The following is a 20,073-nucleotide window of genomic DNA, read 5'->3' as shown; positions in this document are numbered from 1 at the left end:
CTTATCAAATTGATTGTTCCCCTATCAAAACAAAACAGGCTGGCTTTTTGATGTAATTTCAAGAGATGATTTGAAATGTCATGTTGCTGCAAGCCAATTACCTTATGACTGGAGTCACGGTCAACAGAATACATAATTAGCACGAGTTTGGGAAGGCTGCTTACTGCTAGTATGCTAATTAACTGTCTTTTGTCATAAAACAAAAAGGTTGTAGCTAGGGTTGTGAAATAGGTCTTTTTTATTTACATTTCTTTGTGCTTATCAACGTGAGGCATGACAATGCAAAAGAATGGAAAATTTTAATTCCACTACTTCAAATTAATAGCGAGCCGCAAGGTCAGGCGCAGTGATGGACTGCGAGCAGCGCTCGGCTCTGCAAACCCTGCACAGGACAGGCCAAAATCGAGCGCCCAGGGAGCCTCACACCGAAGAGCCACCGAGCAGCACCTAGGGGACAACTAATAGGCATGAGACGGGTTCCAGATGCTCCTTTCCATAAAGGAGAAGAGGAGCAGTGATACCCGAGTGTGCTGACTGCCATCCCACTGCACTCCTCCAAAAGCGCCCTCCAGAAAGCTGGAAACACTGAACTATAAACAAGTGGCATTATTACTTCTGCTTCAGTGTGGTGCTCCCAGAACGCTTAACAAGGGCATGCAGGATAGCAAACGAGCCCTGCCTGTAAGTAAAAAGCTTCATAACTCAGCTGTTGCCACCTCCTCTCTGTCGCCTCATTTGTGTGATAAATTTTGTATTCCTCAGGCATTCATTACAGATCTGATCCTGCAAGGTGCTGGGCGCCCTCTATACCTATAGGTTTCAGTGGGGAGCTGAGGAGCTCATTACTTTGCAGGATTAAGATCTACCAGAAAGAATCCAAACTTAAAAGCTGGCTGTCAGCAGCTCCCACTCTGCCCTCCCTCATCCCAGCGCTGCTCCATGCGCCATCACACAAGGGAAACGGAGGGCAGAAATTAGCTTAGTGAATCATCGCTAATTCCTACCAATTTAAATTCTGCTTTTCTTTTTCCTGCCTATAATTCAGCACTTTATTTAAGGTTTTGCTTGGCCTGAGCGAGTCCCGAGAGCAAGGTCTGGAATTGCTGGAAGTTTTAATGATGTTGTTTCACTAGCAGCTGCTGACTTACGAATCCTCCTATTTGTCGTAAAAACGATTTTGTTTCTCTGTGCATGCTTGGTTTGAACCACTATAGAGATAATTCTCATGCTTCTTGATAGCCCTTAAAAGCAATAGAGATGTGCAAATCACTCTCATATAGAGAGGAGAAATTAAATGTTCAAAACCTAGATCAAAAAGTTGTCAAGCTGGCCTCTTCTGAAGACTTCATTTAAATTCAAACCCAGTCTACTCCAGGTTTGCACAAAGAGTGTTAAAGTTTCAAGTCCAGAAATCATATAGAGTGGATCACCCTTAAAACCGTGATATGAAATCAGTAGGCATTCCTAAATTATTTTCCTGATTTCTCTTTCAATGGGAGTGAAACTCCAAGTGCAATGAAATAAGGTATGCATGCAGGAAGGCTAAATTTTTATCTCAGATGATGAAACCTATAACGCACAGGAAAACACTAATTTCTTCTGGTGCTGTCATTTACTAGAATCAACATCATCCTTCCTGTCTTTATTCAGCAGAGAAAACAAAGCTAATCCCAATTTCTAAAGAGCTGGCTAATAAAGGAGTCAAGGGATCATTAGTCTAATTAACTCATTCCTGTTTTCAGTTTACATTTCATTATGCTATTACACTCTTTGAAATGTCAATTTTTAAATACCATAGAAAACTGTTTAACATATAGACATTATGTTCAACAAATCTGAGACATATAGAACAGTTACTCAATATTAGGAACTTAATAGTATCCTGGTATGCAACTCAGTATCTCCCAGCCAAAGCATTATTCTAAACTTCATTTATTGATACAAAAATCAGGGAAGTATTTCAGTGACACTTGGCCCTTGCTTAATGTCAGTGCTTTTACTACCTGAGTATTTCATAATAGTTATGTAGATGTCCTTGCAACCACTTTTGGTAATCAGACCATTTTATTCCGAACAAAAATAAATCAGGATATGAAAGTACAACTTCCTGCCAGGTTTCTTTTTTTTCTTATTTTTATTGGGTGTCTTTCTATAGCTTAACATAATGAGTCACTTACAGCACTTTAAGTCAATTTTTAAATTGATTTAATGAGTCATCAAGTCATTTACTGTCTTTTAAGTCAATTTTTAAATAAACACAACTTCTGTTAAATTGATGGTAAATTCTATAATCAGCTGTTTGAAAACAATCAACCTCAGTTATGCATGGGCTTCCCTGCTATGCTTGCACAGGCAAGTACAAATTTCATAAAACAATTAAATTAATGATATATAGCTGAAATATTACATAATGATACATGCACACAAAAGCAAATAGGAAGGAAACAAGCCTGTAAGCACACACACCAACAGGCATTTGTCTGTCTGTACCTGTGCACATCTCACGTGCCCTGGCTTCCTTCCTACTGGGAGCACACAGCTCTTGCTCAGCATTCAGCGCAGTAAACCACTAAATGTATGTAACACTCCACACGACCTGGCCCCACACATCTCCTGAATTGCTCACATGTTTAAATTAGACTCATACCACAAACTGTTGGACCACAACCTGAAGGATGAAGACATTTTGCCAGTATGCTTCTCTGCCCTGAAATATCTATAGGAGTTTGGGATACCCCACCAACTAAAATAGGCACAACTGGCATTATCTTCTTGGTATCCCCTTTTCTAAATGATCCTTGTGTATGTGAAAGCCTTTTCTGGTGTGTCTGAGATCCATCAAACCTTTTCTAAAACCTCCTGATATCACCTGGACCACATCTACAGCAGAAACCTCACTGGGTAATTCCCTGGCAATTTTAATTTCAGAGATCTGGAATTTTGTCTTCTGAATAGCCTGCCAAGACCTCCACAGCACATATACAACACCCTCAGTTTATGACAGTGGACTGATATAAGTTCAGCTCTTCTGGGCTGTAGGTGCTACAGAAAGGATAAGGAGTTAGTTTTAACATCCACCTGTTCAGTCTGTTGCAGGAAAAGAAGTTGTTGCTCGTTCCTAGCAAAGAGAATGTGAGACTAGATATACCTCTGGCTGAGGGAAACCATGCAGCTACCCACGGTCACTGGCTTCTGTCCTTGCACCGTGGAAGGAACAAGGGTGCAGCTTTACACACAAAAGTTCGGAAGGTATATCTGGGAATAGGCGTTTGCATTGGAAATGTCTAGCCTGGTGAGACACATGACTGCACCTCCAGATGAGAGAGGATGAAGAGATGTTTATCAGAGCTTGAAACTGAGGGGAAACTCGAGCAGTGGCAACCATGTGCACCATGGAATCCATGCAATGTGTTTTTGGGTTCACAGGATGGGGATCTCAGATCTGCAGGAAGCAATGGGTATGCTACCAATCTGCTTTTTGTCACCAGCAATAATACACTTGAGGAAGAGAAGTGTCTTTGAAAAGATGTAAGGACGACCATGAGTGCAGTATGTGAATAATTTTAATGACTTAACAAGGATTAAACTACATCCATTAATGAATGTATTTTGAGAAAGTTAATGAAAAATAATGTATCTATCTGTCCAAAACATAATACATGTATCTTTAATGTCATCTCTGCTTTAGGAGGATTGAATCCAGATAGGAACTGTGGCTAACAAGGTACCTGATAATGCTCCTGGAATAAGGGGTGAGCATTAGCTCTCATTAAGTCATGTTCTTAGTGTTATTTAGCTCCATGGGTTGCCCCGATGTGATCTAACAGGATGTGGCATGCCAGAATGCATCACAACATGTTTGGAATTGTAAAAGCACACAGACCCTCAACAACTAAATTTCCCTGCAGCCCCTGGTATGGAGTTCAGCACTCCAGATCAGGCACTGTCTCAGCTTTATTATCAATATCTTATACCTCCCACTGCTTGTTCAACGAGTATTTTCTCTCATCTGTTTTCTAAACAGGCCAAAGGAGGTCAATGCACCCTTATTTAAAAACAAAAGCACAGAAAGACGCTTAAAGCTTTAACTTACTGGGATCGTTTATTCTCTTCCCCTCCTAAGTCTAGCATTGCTGAGAGAAGACCAAGGCGATTAGGAGATACACGCAGTTATTTTAGCAAATCACTTAAAAAAAAAAAAAATTGGACTTGAAAGAAGCCTGAAACACTAGAGCAAAAGCAAGCATGAAAGAAGGAGCTGTGGCATCGTACGCCCCGTCTAACAAGGTATTGAGCACCGAAGCCCAGGGGACTCTTGGTACTCTCGCTGTGAACATTAGACAAGAGCACTCGCGCAGGACACAGCAGGAATATGAAGGGACATGAAGTGAGCAATCCCAGCAGACAGCCTGTTGAAATGTCAGTCAGGCACTCTGCCTCCACCACCTTTCACAGAGCTAAACATCTCTTTATGTCAGAACAAATTGGGCAATCCTCAAATCTTTTTTTCCTCTCCCCTGACTTCAATGCGGCGCCGAGCGCTGGGAAGGAGCGCGGGAGGGAGCGCGTACAGACAGTTCACTTCAGTTCACATGAAAGCGCCCTGACACGCTACAAGGCTGAATACTGATATTGGCAACTCTTACAATCTTATCAGAGAGGCAGGAGCAGCAGCAGCCGCCGTGCTGCAGACCTTCCCCCTTCCCAATTACGCCGGGTGGCTGCTCCTTTCCCAAGCATCCCGCGACGTCCTTTGAAAGTAAACTCCTGGGCTTGATCAAAGGCCACAAAAGCAAACACGGCCTTGCTGTATTTATGAGCATATTTACTTCTGTCATCTTTTTCTTGTTTTCACTCCCACCTTCCCTCTGTAGTCCATTAAGGAAGTCTAATTTTAACCAACATCTAACACAGTGCTCAAATGCAGACTGGTGAGTAACCACAATCTTAATTTAAATTATTTGCTTTCACTTACAAAATTCTCTATAGGGTATTTGGCTGGGGTTTTTGACTAAAAACCATACACAGAAGTTATTTTTGCAGGAGAACAACAATACAGAAACCTTCCCATTAGAGAGTTATTGGTATGATTGTATAAAGATACACGAATTAATGTGATTGATTTCTTTTTAATTTGATCTGACACATGAAAACATTACTTTAAAAATAAGCAGCCAATATACATGCTTAAAACAAAAAGCACATGAAACCAGAAAACTTAACCCAGCCAAGACATGAAAAACTCTGTGAAAACTACCTCCAAGTACAGCAAGATTAACCTGCTAACTCCACACTTACATTATAAAGATGCTGAAAGTATTCTAAAGCACCTGTCTGAGCAAACCCCAAACAACAGACACACCCCAAATGCCACAAAAATCCCTCCCCTGACAAATAAACCCATGGTTTTAAAAAAATGATAGTGAATATTCAATAAGAAAATATAAATAATTTGCCACTGCCATGCCTGGCCACCTACTCTTTAAATCAGAGTTTTATTGTAAGCATGATCATTTGTGCAGAATGATCAATTTCTAAGACTTAATTCTGGCTATCTTCTAAAAGCTGCCTAGCATTTCTAATATTAATTGATTGTAGTTAAAGATCAGATGCATTTCACTACAATTTAAAGTTTCTGTTTATGATATTCAGGCAGGTAAATGCCTGTGTGTATGGAAGAGACATTACCAGACCATTTATTGCCCATTACCACCAAGAAAAGAAGCCCATACTGGAACAAACAGTGCAGCATTTCTGGCATTTGTTAAAGGGAGAAAGCTTTATAAGAAAAAAGAAATATCACTGATTTTTACAGGTGTTTAATAAAGATAAGCTGAAAAAGGGGTTCCTATTTTAAGCTTGGTGATAGCTAAAAATGCATTCAAATATGTTCAAAAGCAATCTGAAGTCTCCTAAAAATGGGTGTTTAAAAGTGTTCAAGGAAACAGTAAAAATGCAAATATTTGTCACATTATTGTAGGATATGGGACAAAAATGCTCATAAATTCAAAGAACCCTGCTGAGGCAAACTGCATTTCATTTAAATATGACATTATTTGGGAATCATTAAAACAAAAATAATGTTTATCGGTTGCATTGTAAAGGTTACTGTGAGAAAACAGTCAAAGTTTGCCTGAACTCATTTGAGTGCTGAAAAGGACTGTGAGCATAACACCCTTAATTTCAATTGTTGCAGCTGTGCCATGGGAAATAAAAATACTAAATGTAATTGATGACTCAGTACTATAGAAATACTACAGTAAAAATAATGAGGATGTATCAGTATTTTCAAGACTCTTGGTCTGATAGTCTAATGGACTTCATACACAGTACAATGAAAATTAAAAAAGAAAAAATAAAAAGGGTGCCAATACTGACTGCTGACTTTTCACTCAGAAATGTGCTAAATCCCAAGAAGAAAGTATACAGTGCCTTGTGATTGCTACAAAATACATGCAACAGCTGTCATCCCTCTGTTCAAAGATCTTTACTATTTTTCATTTACAAACCCAGGTAATGGGACACTTAGGCTACACAGGAGTAGGCTAATATGCTGGGGTTAATATTAAGAGCCTAAATCTCACTCTTAAAAGCATCCAACCTTGCTGAAGAGAGATGGCTTCTAGCTGCAGCCATGAAGAGCCTTCTGCAACCCAAGTTAAAAATCTTCTGTTTACATGGACTTGCACAAGCCTGTCTATACCCCTAAAAAACATCATGAATAATGCTAAAGGATCCCCCAAAACCCTAGGGTTACCATTTTGAACCTTAAACCTTTCCCTGCAGTCATTCTGAACCATTAATTGCTGGTTATTTGTACATGGAAATCAAGATGTAGATGCACGCAGATCCCTTGATTACACAGACATTTAGTCAGTGGCTTTACTACTGTGAGTAGTTTTTGGTGAAGCAATCAAATTAAGCATCCCATTAAATATCTGATGTAGGTAAATCAGCTCTTAAAATTTGATCCATCTTGCATCTCCATCTCTTAGACTTGATTGTATTTGTGAAAATCAATCATGCACTTGCCTTAGTCCTGCCTTAATTCTGCCAATGAATTTAAACACACCACATACAGCACTATTATGTGGTTTAAATTCAGCTATGAAGACCCATTATGGTGCTGAGTTTAAATAATTCTGCACTGCACCCCTCTAAAGAGTGGCTTGCTTGGCCTCTCCATGAACTGGTCTCACTTCCAACCCATTTTTGTGTTTCTTTCCAATATGTCCCAAGCCACACAGTGTGAGGGGACAGGCACAAGGGCAGGGATGTTACTCTGCCTCTTAGTGCTGCTCAAACGCTGTAGTTAAGCAGATGCTTATTTACAGTGCAACAGCCTATACCTAACACAGCTTCCTGAAGCTATTAAAAGTGGACACACAATAAAACTGCAAGCAGAATTTGGCTTATTGTCTCCACAGATTTGTGCTAATATACCAGTGTCTCAAGACATCACTTCATTTTCATAACAAGGACGAGATTTAATTTCTGCGGATTTCTATAAAAAGCAATTTGGAAACTTCTCAACAATGATATTGCTTCCCATAAATGCCAAATTGGTAAAAATATCATAAGAGGAAAACACAGCACACTGACAATATAATTTTTTCCAACTTAAGTACCAGCATTATTCAAAGACATTATACTGCTAAGTATCCAAATAATTCATTTCATTTTAAGGATCGAAAGCATAATATTATTTTGTTAAATTAAGCTCTTGCTTTCCAAATCCCTCTTTTCCACTTAAACTGAGGGAATAAAGGCATCTAAAAACACATCAAAAAAGCGTGCAAGGCTTTTCAGTTTTCAGGGGCTGTTCTGTTCTAGTTGGGTTGGGCACTTCCCTTTTTGCTGATTACCAAAATCCAAAAGTAATTGCAATAACAATTGTACGTCCCTGATTTGGATGATAAAATGAGCCTCAAGCATCATCATCTCATTCCCACCTTCTACTACTTGCAGGAAGGAGGAGGTTGGTGAGGGAAACCATCATTCACCTCTAACTTATTGACACTGCTGTAATACAGTCTCTCCAGCTAAAAGGGAATTGTAACAACTCAAAGTGACTGTTTAAAATCATATCAAAGATCAAAATTTCTGACTATGGTAGCTTGGGCTTGGGGGCAGAGGGTAGGTAGCCTGGTTTTAAGCATAACCTATTAACTGAAGAATGTCAGGACTTTGTGGTCATTTAACACTCCCTATAAATGAAGACTTGATAACCATTATTGATCTCAGTTTTCCTGGAAGAGGATCCCTGGGCTCAGCAGTGAACAGTTTTGCTTCTCTTAGTTCATAAATACAAGAATAGGGCTATTGCTCAAATGCCACCCTAACTGCCGAAAATGAAATAAAAGTAAATTTCAGTGCAGTGTGGAAAGTATTTCCACAGGGTTTTTCTGAGTAGATAGCCCAAGGTTAATATAATCTCAAATTTTCTTATGGGAAATACAGAATTGCCACAACTGACCTCTGGTATCATTTAAAAATATTTTCTTTGTGAAAGCCTACTCAAACCATAGAAGTATATAAGTTACTATTCTTATTTATTTATTGATCTTCCTTGTGCTACCATGGAACTGGAATACTTCTGCACATTCATGAATTCAGCCTAACAACACATAAGATGGGACTATGAGTATTTCTGCTGCCCAGGAAAGAAGCTGAGCCAGGGAATAGGAAGTGTTGGATTATTGTACCTGCAACACAACTGTGTCACAAGAAACAGCTGGGAATGCCCATTGTCTCTCCTGTCTTATTGTTTTGTCATTCAAGGCTTTTCGCCATTTTCCTTCTTCCTAGCTACTTCTCCTGAAAACTCTGCTATAGGCTCATGAAATCAAAAGCTGATGTCTAAAACTTTCTATGGAGCTGCCAGAAGCACCTCCATCACTGAAAATATATTATCACAGGATTTAAGCAGAGAAAATTAATCCCCTCCCTCTTTCCACTTTCCCTTCCCCAAAATGAGAAAAATCATCTCTCCATTTCCAGACCCCCAGGTCAGATTAAACCCTGATGTCAAAGAAGAGACCTAGAAAGAGGTGCACATCCCTTCCAATGAGGATTTAAGGAGAAGCTGCATGAGTAGATGAACTGTTGAACTCAGTCCTCTGTCTTAAAAATACATTTCATTGGGATTGTTAATGCATGATATAAGTACCCAAAAGATGCAACAGAATTCTGAAATATGAATTAAGGGCGTATTGCCATCTCCAGCAAAATAATAAAAGTACAGAGATTAAGAGGCAAGCATATCTTTTTGAATTGTAGAATAGGTTTATAGGTCTTCTAATAACAACTTTTACTCAAACCTTACATAAATAGGCTTATATGATACAAATATTATGTGGGCTATGTGGAAACTACAAGGTCCCTAATCATGTTTAGGGATTACTTGACAGAACAGAGACATTTCATTCCTATTGGACCTAGGGATTACAGCAAAGAAACATCTAATATTCCATTTTTTAATTTCATGCATTTTTTATTTACTTTTAATGATGCTGTATATATTCATCATCCTGAAATATTAAAACAGTATGAAAAAAGTAATAAATTGGTGGAAAATTTAGGGAATAGGAATGCAACAGCACGCAAATCATACACTATCAAGTGCTTGATACACATTTAAAATTACTGTCTAGTACAGCAAAGCCAAATTCCTGGCAGATTTCTGAAGCACAAAGTCACAATAAGAAGATCAGCAGAACAGACTGAAATAATAGAATATTCATCCCCCTAATCCATATGCAATTCTTTAGGGCTTTTTTTTAACAATGCATATGAGGTCTGACTGTATTCAGGATTTAAATAAGTTGTCTCTCTCTCTCTCTCTCTCTCACACACACACTCTGTATATTGATAAAAAAAAAAAGTATATACAGTTATCATTTCTGCTCTACTGCACCCACATTGACAAGGTTAGCACATCTCCTCACACCTCAGATGAAACAATAGCATTTTAAACAACAAAAGTCTTAAAAGAAATACATTTATTCATACCATTGAAACCTCCTGTAACAGCTGTGTTGAAAGGAAGGAGTCCAGTTGCCTGGAAAAGGGATTTTTTTTTGTTTAGTATTTTTAACTCTTTCCTACATGACTCTGAATAATTACTGGTTAATTTAAAGCAATATTACATTTAGTTCCTGGCAATAAAATTTTGAAATCAGTATAAATTCTTTGAGATCATGCCTTTCCCTCCAGACAGATGCAATTTTAGATCTGGTATTGTATAAAGGGACAGAGACCTAGAGACAAGTAAAGCATCACTCAAAAGACAGATGCTGATGATAAGGATGGTCCATGCACAAAACGTGCTTGAGGACAGGAGAAGTGGAAGTGGAGTATAAAACTTCCATTGCCATGCTTGGGATTACCAAATTACTTTCAACCAGTGCAAAGGCACAACTGATCCATAGATGTTCCTCCAAACAGGAGAGTATGAAGAAATCCATCCCTTGTCATACAGAAATGCCAAGTCTGATCCTTAGACCAAGCAGGTTTTGCATAGGTTTAACTCCCTGATTAGGCTACAAAATATCCCCACCCCACACTCACAGTCTAAGTGACATAAAATGAAGATACAAATGAATGATATAAAGATATAAAATGAATGTACCCAAACATAAGACATTTGCACCAGTTATGTATGTGTGGACTTGCTAAATAAAGGTGCTCACATGTGATAATTATGATGGCCACATGCAGAAAGCAGCTTTCACAACCACCAGGACAGCTCTTGTCACAACTCTGTTAGTGAGGCGAAGGAGGACAGGTGATGGTACATGAAAAGCCATCTGCTAAGTGAGAAAGAGCAGCCACATCCTGTAGAAATCTGAATACCCAAATGTAGCCACAGGCTATTTGTAGTAACAGGTCTCATGTGAAATGGCTTGGGGTGGAGATTGCTGCCCAGCATTTTCCAGGACTTTGGGTTCCTACCTGGTGTGGGCCATGCTGGTCCAACCCTCTTGAAATCATGCTTGTGTGTTATTAGCCAGACTGTGATATCAGTTGACATTGCTATTCGCATTGCAAGGTTACTTTTAATTCAACAAAGGCTAAACAAGCAATGTAGAAACATATTTAATGTAAGATTTTCTTTTTGCTGAGGAATCTGCTTACCTGCCCTTACTATGACACCTATCTACATTGACACAGACTCCAAACTTGCTGGTGCTTATTGCTTACAGGTATCTAATTATTACTGATATACAGGGGGGAAAAAAACCCCTAAGCACACTGAAATCAGCAGAAGTGAAACTACAACAGGGCTAGAATACACCCATCCTGTGTGTATGTTTTGCAGGAAAGTAAGCAAAAGAAGAACCAGTCTTAAGAAATTATTTGATCTGTACTAATGAGAAAAGTGTGAAGTTGTACAAGGAAATAAACGACAAATGAACATAAAACTTCTCCTAGAAAATAGAAGCAAGATCTATGTTAGCAAGTAGGATCTAATAGTGCACAGTGAAGTTAGGAGAGAAAGCCTGACAGACGCCCTGCAGAGCTGCACTGGACCGAATCTGAAAAGCACAGGTGGCAGCAGCTCCGATGCAAATGTGCCATGTTTCTGTAAGACAGGGCAATTAAGTAAAAGTACAAAGTACCTTCTCATTTTGGGGGGAGAGTAAAAAAAGGCCACAGAAAGAAGCTGGCATTTATTGAAGAAGAATACAGATCACCCAGTGAAAATTAGGGTATGTCTGAAATACATGAGGGCTACTCTCCCTGTTGCCATCCTTTATTTTACAGGACAAAACAGAGCTCTATATGAGTTTCTATTTTAGTGAAGACAACAGTTTGTGTGACAGGGAAGGCTAGAAAAGAGCAGTACAGCTTTTGCCCAAATTGTATACTTTGTTCCAAAGCAGAGAGCTATTAAACCTTTTCTGCAAGTGTTTGTAAATACAGTAAACACTTTTTAATGTGCACAAAGAATATTTTGCTTCCTTGTATAGATTCAGAGAAGTCGATCAGCCACATTCTTTAGAAAGCTTCTAAGCAAGCAATGCAGGACATATATTTGGAATATGAAAGTTTAATCCTACTCATTAAAACATGACAAACTTATAATTAATTGAGAATGAAGTCAATAATGAGAACATCCTTCAATGTAATGATGTTGGTACTATCAGCTTGTAATATGGGAATATGCTGTAGAATGTGAAACATAATATGGAAAAATTACAAGTTGATTTAAAAAAAGAACAGCCTGAAAGTTTTGCCTTGAGTAGAATCTTTAAAACACAAATTTTAAATCCTCAGAAGTTACATTTTTCCAGTCTTCAAATGAGGTAATACATTATGTTGTTTTCCTGTGATGAGGAATAATTCAAGGTCTTACATTGTCTGATTAATCTCTCAACCAATATTTAGAAAAGGTTTCTCTTTGAGCTAATCAAACTTGACAAAAGCAATCTTCAAACTATGCCACATTCACTGATTTGTAAGATATCTCAAACTTGTGTTTTATTAAATGCAGTTTAAATTAGCAACAGCTCTAAATTCACCAGCTTATGACACCACCTTAATCTCACCAAGAGGATGTAAGGTAGGCAAAAAGACTGCACATGCAGATTAAAATTATTAGGACAAGCTAGTTGTTCCTTTTTTTTTTAAGAAGGATGCAGTTTAGTTTTAAGATTGCACTCTCTATTGCTCACATTACATTGCATTTTGGGGGATAGTTGCTGATGGCATTCAGTTTACTTTTTCTGGAGATAACTGCCCTGATCTTACTGCACAAGGTCTCCCCAGTGATCCCTCCAAATAATGCTCATTTCTTTATCCACAGAAAGAGGCTAAATTTTAATATACAATTGTATGACATGCTTTGGCTTTCAGTATCAAACAGTATCATTAGGTTAAAGGACATCACTCCAGAAGAGCAATGTTTTGAGGAGAACAATGAGTAAGGAAGCACTACAGCACTGCAGGTAAGGATCATTGTGGGGAAGCACATAAACACCATCCCAGCCTTCACCTTCACCAAGTGTTGGTAGTTTCCTTTCTTTCTGTGAGTGGCCATATGTGTGCAAACAGGATTTTCTCATGGTTTGAGAATGTGTTTAAATTTGGTTGCCTGACTCTGAGCTCTAAAAGAGATTCCCGAGTTAGCACAGCTAAGCAGGAGGGGGGAAAACTGTGGGAGAGATATAAGTATTAATTCCCTACTGCAACTGTTCCAAGAGGAAATCAGGCCTCCAGCTCATTCTTCCTCTCAAGTCACACTTAAGTTCTGGATAAATAAGTTTCTGAGCTACTGACTGCCCTCTATTTCCTCCTCATGGCTGTGCGCAACCAAGAAACTGCATTTCTGGCAATGTCTATGATAAAATAACACAATGCTCCATTAACAAAGCTTCACGTGTTTTAGAAGTTGCTAGTGCAAATCTTTTTGGGACTCATGGAAGGATATTCAAATATTGGGTAACATACTCTGACTGGGAAGACTGTCAATAGAGTTTCTCAATTTGTTTATATAAATGGGCCAACACTTTTAAAAGCACTTCAGAGCACTTAACTAAAGCAAACAAGCACTTGAACTTTAAATATCTAGCAAGAGAAGTCATTGACAAGTATGACTTGACTTAGTAAATTCTAATATCTTTGCAACCTTTCATTCATACAATCTCTTCATGAAGAGAAGCACCAGGCTCCCATCTCAACTCCAGCTCTGCTCTAAGATACAGAATGAGTGGGGTGAGAAACAGCCTAGTCCCCTTTTAATTCTTTTTGTTAAAGCCAACAGCTTTGCTTCTTCCTATACAGGGATCCTGGGTCCATAATAGTCTTTATAAAGCAGCTTCCTGATTTTGAAAACCATTCTCTCTCTTGTTTGACCCTTAAAGTAGGATTACTTCATTTTATAAACTTTGTTTTCCCTGATATCCATGGTACCTAAGCCTTAATTTGGGAATATAACATTTACCAAACACCATCCTACTAATTCCCAAAAGGTCTGGGGATAGCTTTCTATACTCAGGACTAGGGTGCCTTTGGTAAGTGGTCTCATCATGGTGCCACTGTCACACACATTCTTTATATCTTCATATTTATAGCACAGCTCTTCCTAGCTACTGCATTATACACAACCACAGTGCTCATTTCCTGGCCAAATCAGTGTGATCTGATTCACATACACTTCTCTGCTGACAAACCAGCACCCAAGTGAGTAAGACAAAAGATTATTCTGGAGTTTTGGATGGTTTGGAGTTTTTTTAAACTGATGTCTAGCTCAAGTACTAAATTGTCCCCTATAAACAAGAGGGTGGTGTTTAAAATAAGTACTTCTGATCCGTAACAGGTAAATCTCATTCCCTAAAATCCTGCAACATATCTTGATTTTTATTCCTCTCATAATGTGACAGAAAAGAGGTGGCAGAAAAACCCCTTTATTTTAACCTGGTCTTCACCATCTTAGAAAAAGGAAATAAAGTATTTTTAAGCTATATTCTGTAGCTCAATGGCCACATTGGGATTTTAGTTTGCTAGTTTTAGGAGACATGCAGCATGTTCTGGAACTGGGTGCTTGGGATTTGTGCTGATTAGTCTGGTTATGAAAATTCTCGAAACAGTGTTTTGGTAGGAAAAAACCCTACAGTTGATACAGCTGAAAATATGAAATACTCAGTGCTAAAACCTCAGACTATGCATAGTTCCTAAAAGAAACAGCTTTGAAAACTCTTTGAAATACTATGCAAGTCATAATTGGGTTTTAATGCATAAAACGGCTCAGTAATTTAAATGTTTGGAAAAGAAAACAGTCTTTGCTAGAGTTTATGAAGTGATAAGTCTATTTCTTGGAATGATTAACTATGCAACCTGATTTTGAACACAAGCATGTCCTAGCATATGCTCCCCACAGCTGACACTGTGAGAGCATACAGTTTTACCAAATTAATATTCCAATTCTGATATTAGAATCCCATTCCTCACCTCCCTGCCTTGAGTAAGTGCCTTGGTTTCTACAGAAGTAGTTTTACTTCCTATTCTCAAACAAGTGAAATCAGGATTAAGGTCTGCTCCTCATGCATTTGGTTCTACTGAGTGACAAATTAGATTTGTATGTACAGGATGTACATACATAGATACAAATGTATCATTGTATCAGAAACTTAAAAAAAACCCCAAAAAATAACCCCAAATCCAGAAAAAGAATGACATTCAAGGATAATACAATACTCATTCACTCATAGAAAATTTTTAGTAGCAAATGCATGTTAGAAAAACAGATGAAGTACAGCCAGGACGGCATAAAGAATTCTTTTGGGGAAGTGTGCCCCAAATAATGTCCCATTTTAGAACAGTAATAAAACAAGACTATGACAAAAGAAGATGCAATTCAGTTTTGAACTCACTGCAAATAAGTAACAAGATCTAATAATTTAGAAAGTCCTTGAAGAGCCCATGGCTTTGGTAGAAATTAATCAAATGGTGAGGTGAAATTAAAGAATGGAAGAATAAACTTAGGCAAGATGACCTGAGAGAGAAAAAGAGACAAAAACAGTGAAAAGAAACAGACCCAGGGAAAGTACTATTTCATTCTAATAATAGATTCATCAACAGAATATCTGTATGCACTAACACCTAATTTGAGCATCCTGAATTCTGGTCCTGATTTCCCGAGATGGCAACTACAATATTAAAAAAATACTTAAATTGCTCATTACTAGAAATAGATTGATTTGCATGAGAAAAATGCCGAGTTAAGATTCCAATTTCATTTACGAATATAAAGATCCTAAAATAAAGTCTGAAAGTAAGTCCTAACTCCCAGGCTAACACTTCCCTCCTGCTGGTGACAGCATCATTGCCCCTGGGACCTGGGAAATGCCATATATGGTGGCCACAGGGAACAGAATGTTTGTGTGAGCCCTGAAAACCTGAACAAGGGCTCAGGAGATGAGTGTGACAACTTGCAATCCTATCTGGTATTCAAAGACAAACAAACAGAGAAACGTCCAAGTGGGAAACACCATCAACAGCACAAGGCCAGACTTTACTTATGCCACCTGAGCAAAAGCCATGGACATGCTCAACTCTTCTATTTCTCTGTAGCTTTTACTCCTTCAGTAAAACTTGCTGGTGCACACAACTACTTTATTTTTAAGTATATAAATGTAAAATTGACTAAAGACACATGAGTTTACCCTGCTGCAGAAGCCAATTGCCAGAGTAATCCAATAGGGTGCATGTTGGACACATGATGATGGCTGATATTCTGCAGTCAGCACATTTCAAATTGCTTACTGGTTTTGGGTTTTAAATTGCTCACCAAAGACTAACTTTAGTTATATTTGGGTTAGGTTTTTGGGGGGATGGGGGGAGAGAGGGGAGTGGATGGTATTAAATTTAATAGAAACAAATCACCAAGGTATTATAAAAACAACAGTTAATTTACCTGCTGCTCTAGAGAATAGCTTGGGAATATAAATTTGAGCTTTCCCATACCTACAGCTCTAAGCTAAACATTAGGTTGTCTGAATTGTCTTCATCCCCTGAACACTACATGTGAGAACTTAATTTTGTGTTCTAACATTTTAAGTAGAGTTGCTTATATAGTTAAGAGCCGCCTTAAAGCTCCTCAGAACAATTCTGAAGTACAAGATAGCCCTTCATTTTGAAGGTAAGAGTCTCAACTTATAGGGCCTTCAGCCACTAACCCTTCTCTCATCCATAAGTGTCTAACACGTTCCCCTTTTAAACTCACTGAACACTTACAGCAGTCAAAATACATTTTTTAACACCACTAAAACGCTGTCTCTGATGACCTGGGACTCTACAAAGTTCAAGAGCAGGAGCAAAATTTGAAAGGTTGGTTTAAAGATTAAGCCTGAGCCCTTGGTGCACCTGAAGGGACGCACTTCAGGAGGCAAACACCCCTCCCACTGCTGGCTGTGGCCTCCCACCCCCCAGCAGCTATGGCGTGCTCGTTCCACCAGACAAATGGGAGGAGAGGGAGCGAACCCCCTTCATGGACTCACCATCCTTTTCTAGTCACATTCACTACGCATTGCATTAGAAAATCGTAACGGTGTTAAAATATTTTGGCAGGATTTGTTATGGCCAGATCACTCACTTCCTTTGGGACACACAAAGCCTCCTCTGGCAATGAAACAGCCCAAATGTCAGCAAATCCTATAGAACAGAAAAGGGTCTGTCAATGTAAAGCCTAAATGAATATCCAGTTAAGCAAAACAAAACAAAACTGTATAACATAAAAAAGCACATACAGAAAAAAGAAACAACCTAGAAATATGCACTTTTTATTAAGGTTTCTTCTTTTTTTTTTTCCCCCACCCTCCAGAAACTTTTGAACAGCATTACAATGAATTCATCACAAGGTGCTATTAGAGCACAAGCTCCCTCCAAGTGTTACCAATTCACGGACAGATTAGAGGGCACATTAATAACATAGTTAATATGAAGTGTTTAGAGCCTTTACGTCGGTGACAAATACGACTCAGCCAAATTTCCTGACCATTGAGGCCACGGAGGAACAATTTGGTAGATTTCATCAACAGTTCTAATTATGTTCCTGTCAAGTCGAGAACAAAGTAATCCATAACTGGGGGGCTGCTCGGAGACAGTGTCACGTGAGAGTAATTTATGCCCAGGGCCCTCGCTGTAGTTAGTGTGCACAATGCTTGACTAACAAGTGGGTTCAAAAAAAGGAATTTATTAGGGAAAACACAGCCCTCCAGCTCCGAGCAGCTCATCAGGTGCAGGCTTAGCAGGAGTTATGAGGCAAAGTCTTCTTGTTTATAAAAGCATCTAAAGTATCTAAAGTCCAGACTGGCCTCAGCAGGTTTAAACCATAGGATTTTAACCCAAGGCTTCTGCTGGAGCTAGGTAAGCCCACTGCCAAGGCCGGGGTGCAACCCAGCCCCCTTTAAAATCATCTCAGTCCTTGGGACAGGGGCAGTACCACCTCAGAGGCCAAGCGGTACCAATGCCCTTTTGCAATCCTATAAATAACCCACTAATGAAAGATGCAAAGGCATTATTAGTAACAGTAAACTAAAATGTCACAATACACGATGTGTTTCTTACCACAGCCCAACTGGGAAACAGGCTGAGAAAGGGAAAGGGAGGGGAGGAAGGTAAATGGGGAGAAGCTGTCATGTAATTTTGAGTCATTTTCCACTGTGATCTATATTGGGATACAGCTTCTATCCTTTCAAACAGGATCATTTTATACATGACACTCTTGCCGCATTTCACAAAAAGGCAGGAATGTCTCCCTAGTGCTCAAAGTGCAAAGCCTGGCAGCGGTCATCCAGGATCAGTTACTGGCATATGCAGTGAGATGTTAGAGAAAGTAAAATGATGCATTCCAAATGTATTTAAGAACATTGTCTGTAAACAGAGGGTAAAATAACGTTAGCAAAAAATTAGATCCTTGTGAGAAACGCAAAGCACTTAATGGGTTTTAAAGCACAGTTTTCTGAAGGTTCTGTTCCAGGATGGCTGACCTCTTCACCCACATTTCCCACTGCTAGAATGGGTACAGGTATGCAGATTCATACCCACATGACCTATCTTGCCAATGGATTTTAGACTATGACAATGCTATTGGCTTCACTAAACTGTTGGTCTTAGCTACATTTTAAATTACTAGTTGACCACTGGCACAGAGGAAATGCAGAAGTACACCTAAACCCTCAGCTTCTCCTTTCACAATCTGCTAAAGTTTCTTATCCAGATTTGCTTGAACCTGTAAATTCACTGATATCGAGTCTAGGGACTTTCCCAGCACCTACTGAGTGGGACAGGATTAGTCTCATATAACTGAAGCATCACAGATTTATGATTACTTGCTCCCAAGGATGAAAAAAAAACAAAACATTTTAAAAGCAGTGCTGGCTTTGCAAAGAGGCAAAGAGGAAAGGGAAGAATGCAGTCCCATTCTACAGATGTGAAAAGAGAAACCTTCCTGCAAGTCAGGGAGACAGTAATTCAGAAGCCAAGCAATGCCTGGACGTTCCAATTCCCAGACTCGTGATTCAGTCACAAGACATGCTTCCTTTCCTGGTGAAATGTCATGCTGCCGCATGCTTCTGCTACAGAACACATCCTAACCAAGTGTAGCAAAAGCATGATGATCCCATTAAGTATCTAACATCTAATACCTTGTGAAAACTAATTTAGTGCTTTATCAAATCTCTAGTTTGTATGTAGAGCATAAACTGGCTACATTTGCTAATAGGGCAGATTGACCCATCCCATATATTATCAAACCACATCAAAGTCTGCTGGAGGACGTAGCCTTAGCTACTTATTATCCCTTGCATTAACTCTCTCACTAGCTACTCAGCCAATATATTTTCCTGTAATACATCTGTCATGATTTTGCAGGAAAATCAGCAATTCTGAACAGTGCAGCAGTTAGATAACAGGACTAAACCCATCATGGTCGCCTGGCTTTCCAATCTACTGCTAATTGGCATGGACAGAAGCCCTTAGAGCTGGGCTTGCACAACAGCACACCACTGCTGGGCCCCAGAGATTTGGCCTCTTAGTTAGATTTGTATTTTTAGAGCTTGAGTCATTTATATGATTTCTTCATGATTTATTACATGCAAGAGAAATAAAGTTGGATGCCAACACCTTCAAATCTACAAGATTTTTTTTCTTCCTTTTGGCAGAAAAAGGTTTTATTTTGCAAGAGAACATGTGGCTTAGTAATCAGGAAAAAAGTGCTAGAATATTAGTAACAATAATGTTGGCAACATTAGATACAATGAGAACATCTTTCTTGGCTTGGATGCCATGCAATCATATTCCCACGTGCTTATTTAGGGTCTTACTTGTGGCACTGTATAATGAATTATATATCTGAAGCCATGTTTCTAACTGTCTGGGAACTTGCATATATGGCTAATAGAGGGTCTGGATGGTTGTTTTGTTTTAAATTAACAACTGCTACTATTTTCTGATAGATAGTGTTTGTCTTTGGACTTGGAAACCCCGAGTCATTATACATGGATCTCTTACTGACCTTTCTGACCATTTAACTACCTGTTAGTGGTGGAATATGAAAAATAAACTAAATTA

The 20,073-nt window shown here is 38.9% G+C and overlaps 1 protein-coding gene across 9 annotated transcripts in view; it reads right to left on the bottom strand.

Moving 5' to 3' along the window:
* ESRRG (estrogen related receptor gamma) overlaps positions 1-20,073 on the bottom strand; it is a 373,125-nt gene that overhangs the window by 209,562 nt on the left and 143,490 nt on the right. For 2 of the 9 annotated variants that reach the window (XM_071426010.1, XM_071426006.1), the window contains one exon: positions 17,096-17,154. The exons of 5 other annotated variants lie outside the window; for them this stretch is intronic. Coding sequence is in view for 2 of the 4 variants with exons in the window: in XM_071425990.1 (XP_071282091.1) it covers positions 17,001-17,035 (35 nt within the window). In the remaining 2 variants the exon portion in view is untranslated. Of the gene's footprint in view, positions 1-17,000; positions 17,155-20,073 lie in introns of all 9 variants that reach the window. 2 more of the 9 variants (XM_071425990.1, XM_071425985.1) reach the window with 1 other exon arrangement.

The sequence above is a fragment of the Agelaius tricolor genome, unplaced genomic scaffold (assembly GCF_023055355.1).
Source record: "Agelaius tricolor isolate 1412-34295 unplaced genomic scaffold, bAgeTri1.0.p SCAF_1, whole genome shotgun sequence".
Taxonomy (NCBI): domain Eukaryota; kingdom Metazoa; phylum Chordata; class Aves; order Passeriformes; family Icteridae; genus Agelaius; species Agelaius tricolor.
Note: the sequence above shows the minus strand (reverse complement) of the source record. Positions and strands in the feature narration are given on the sequence as shown.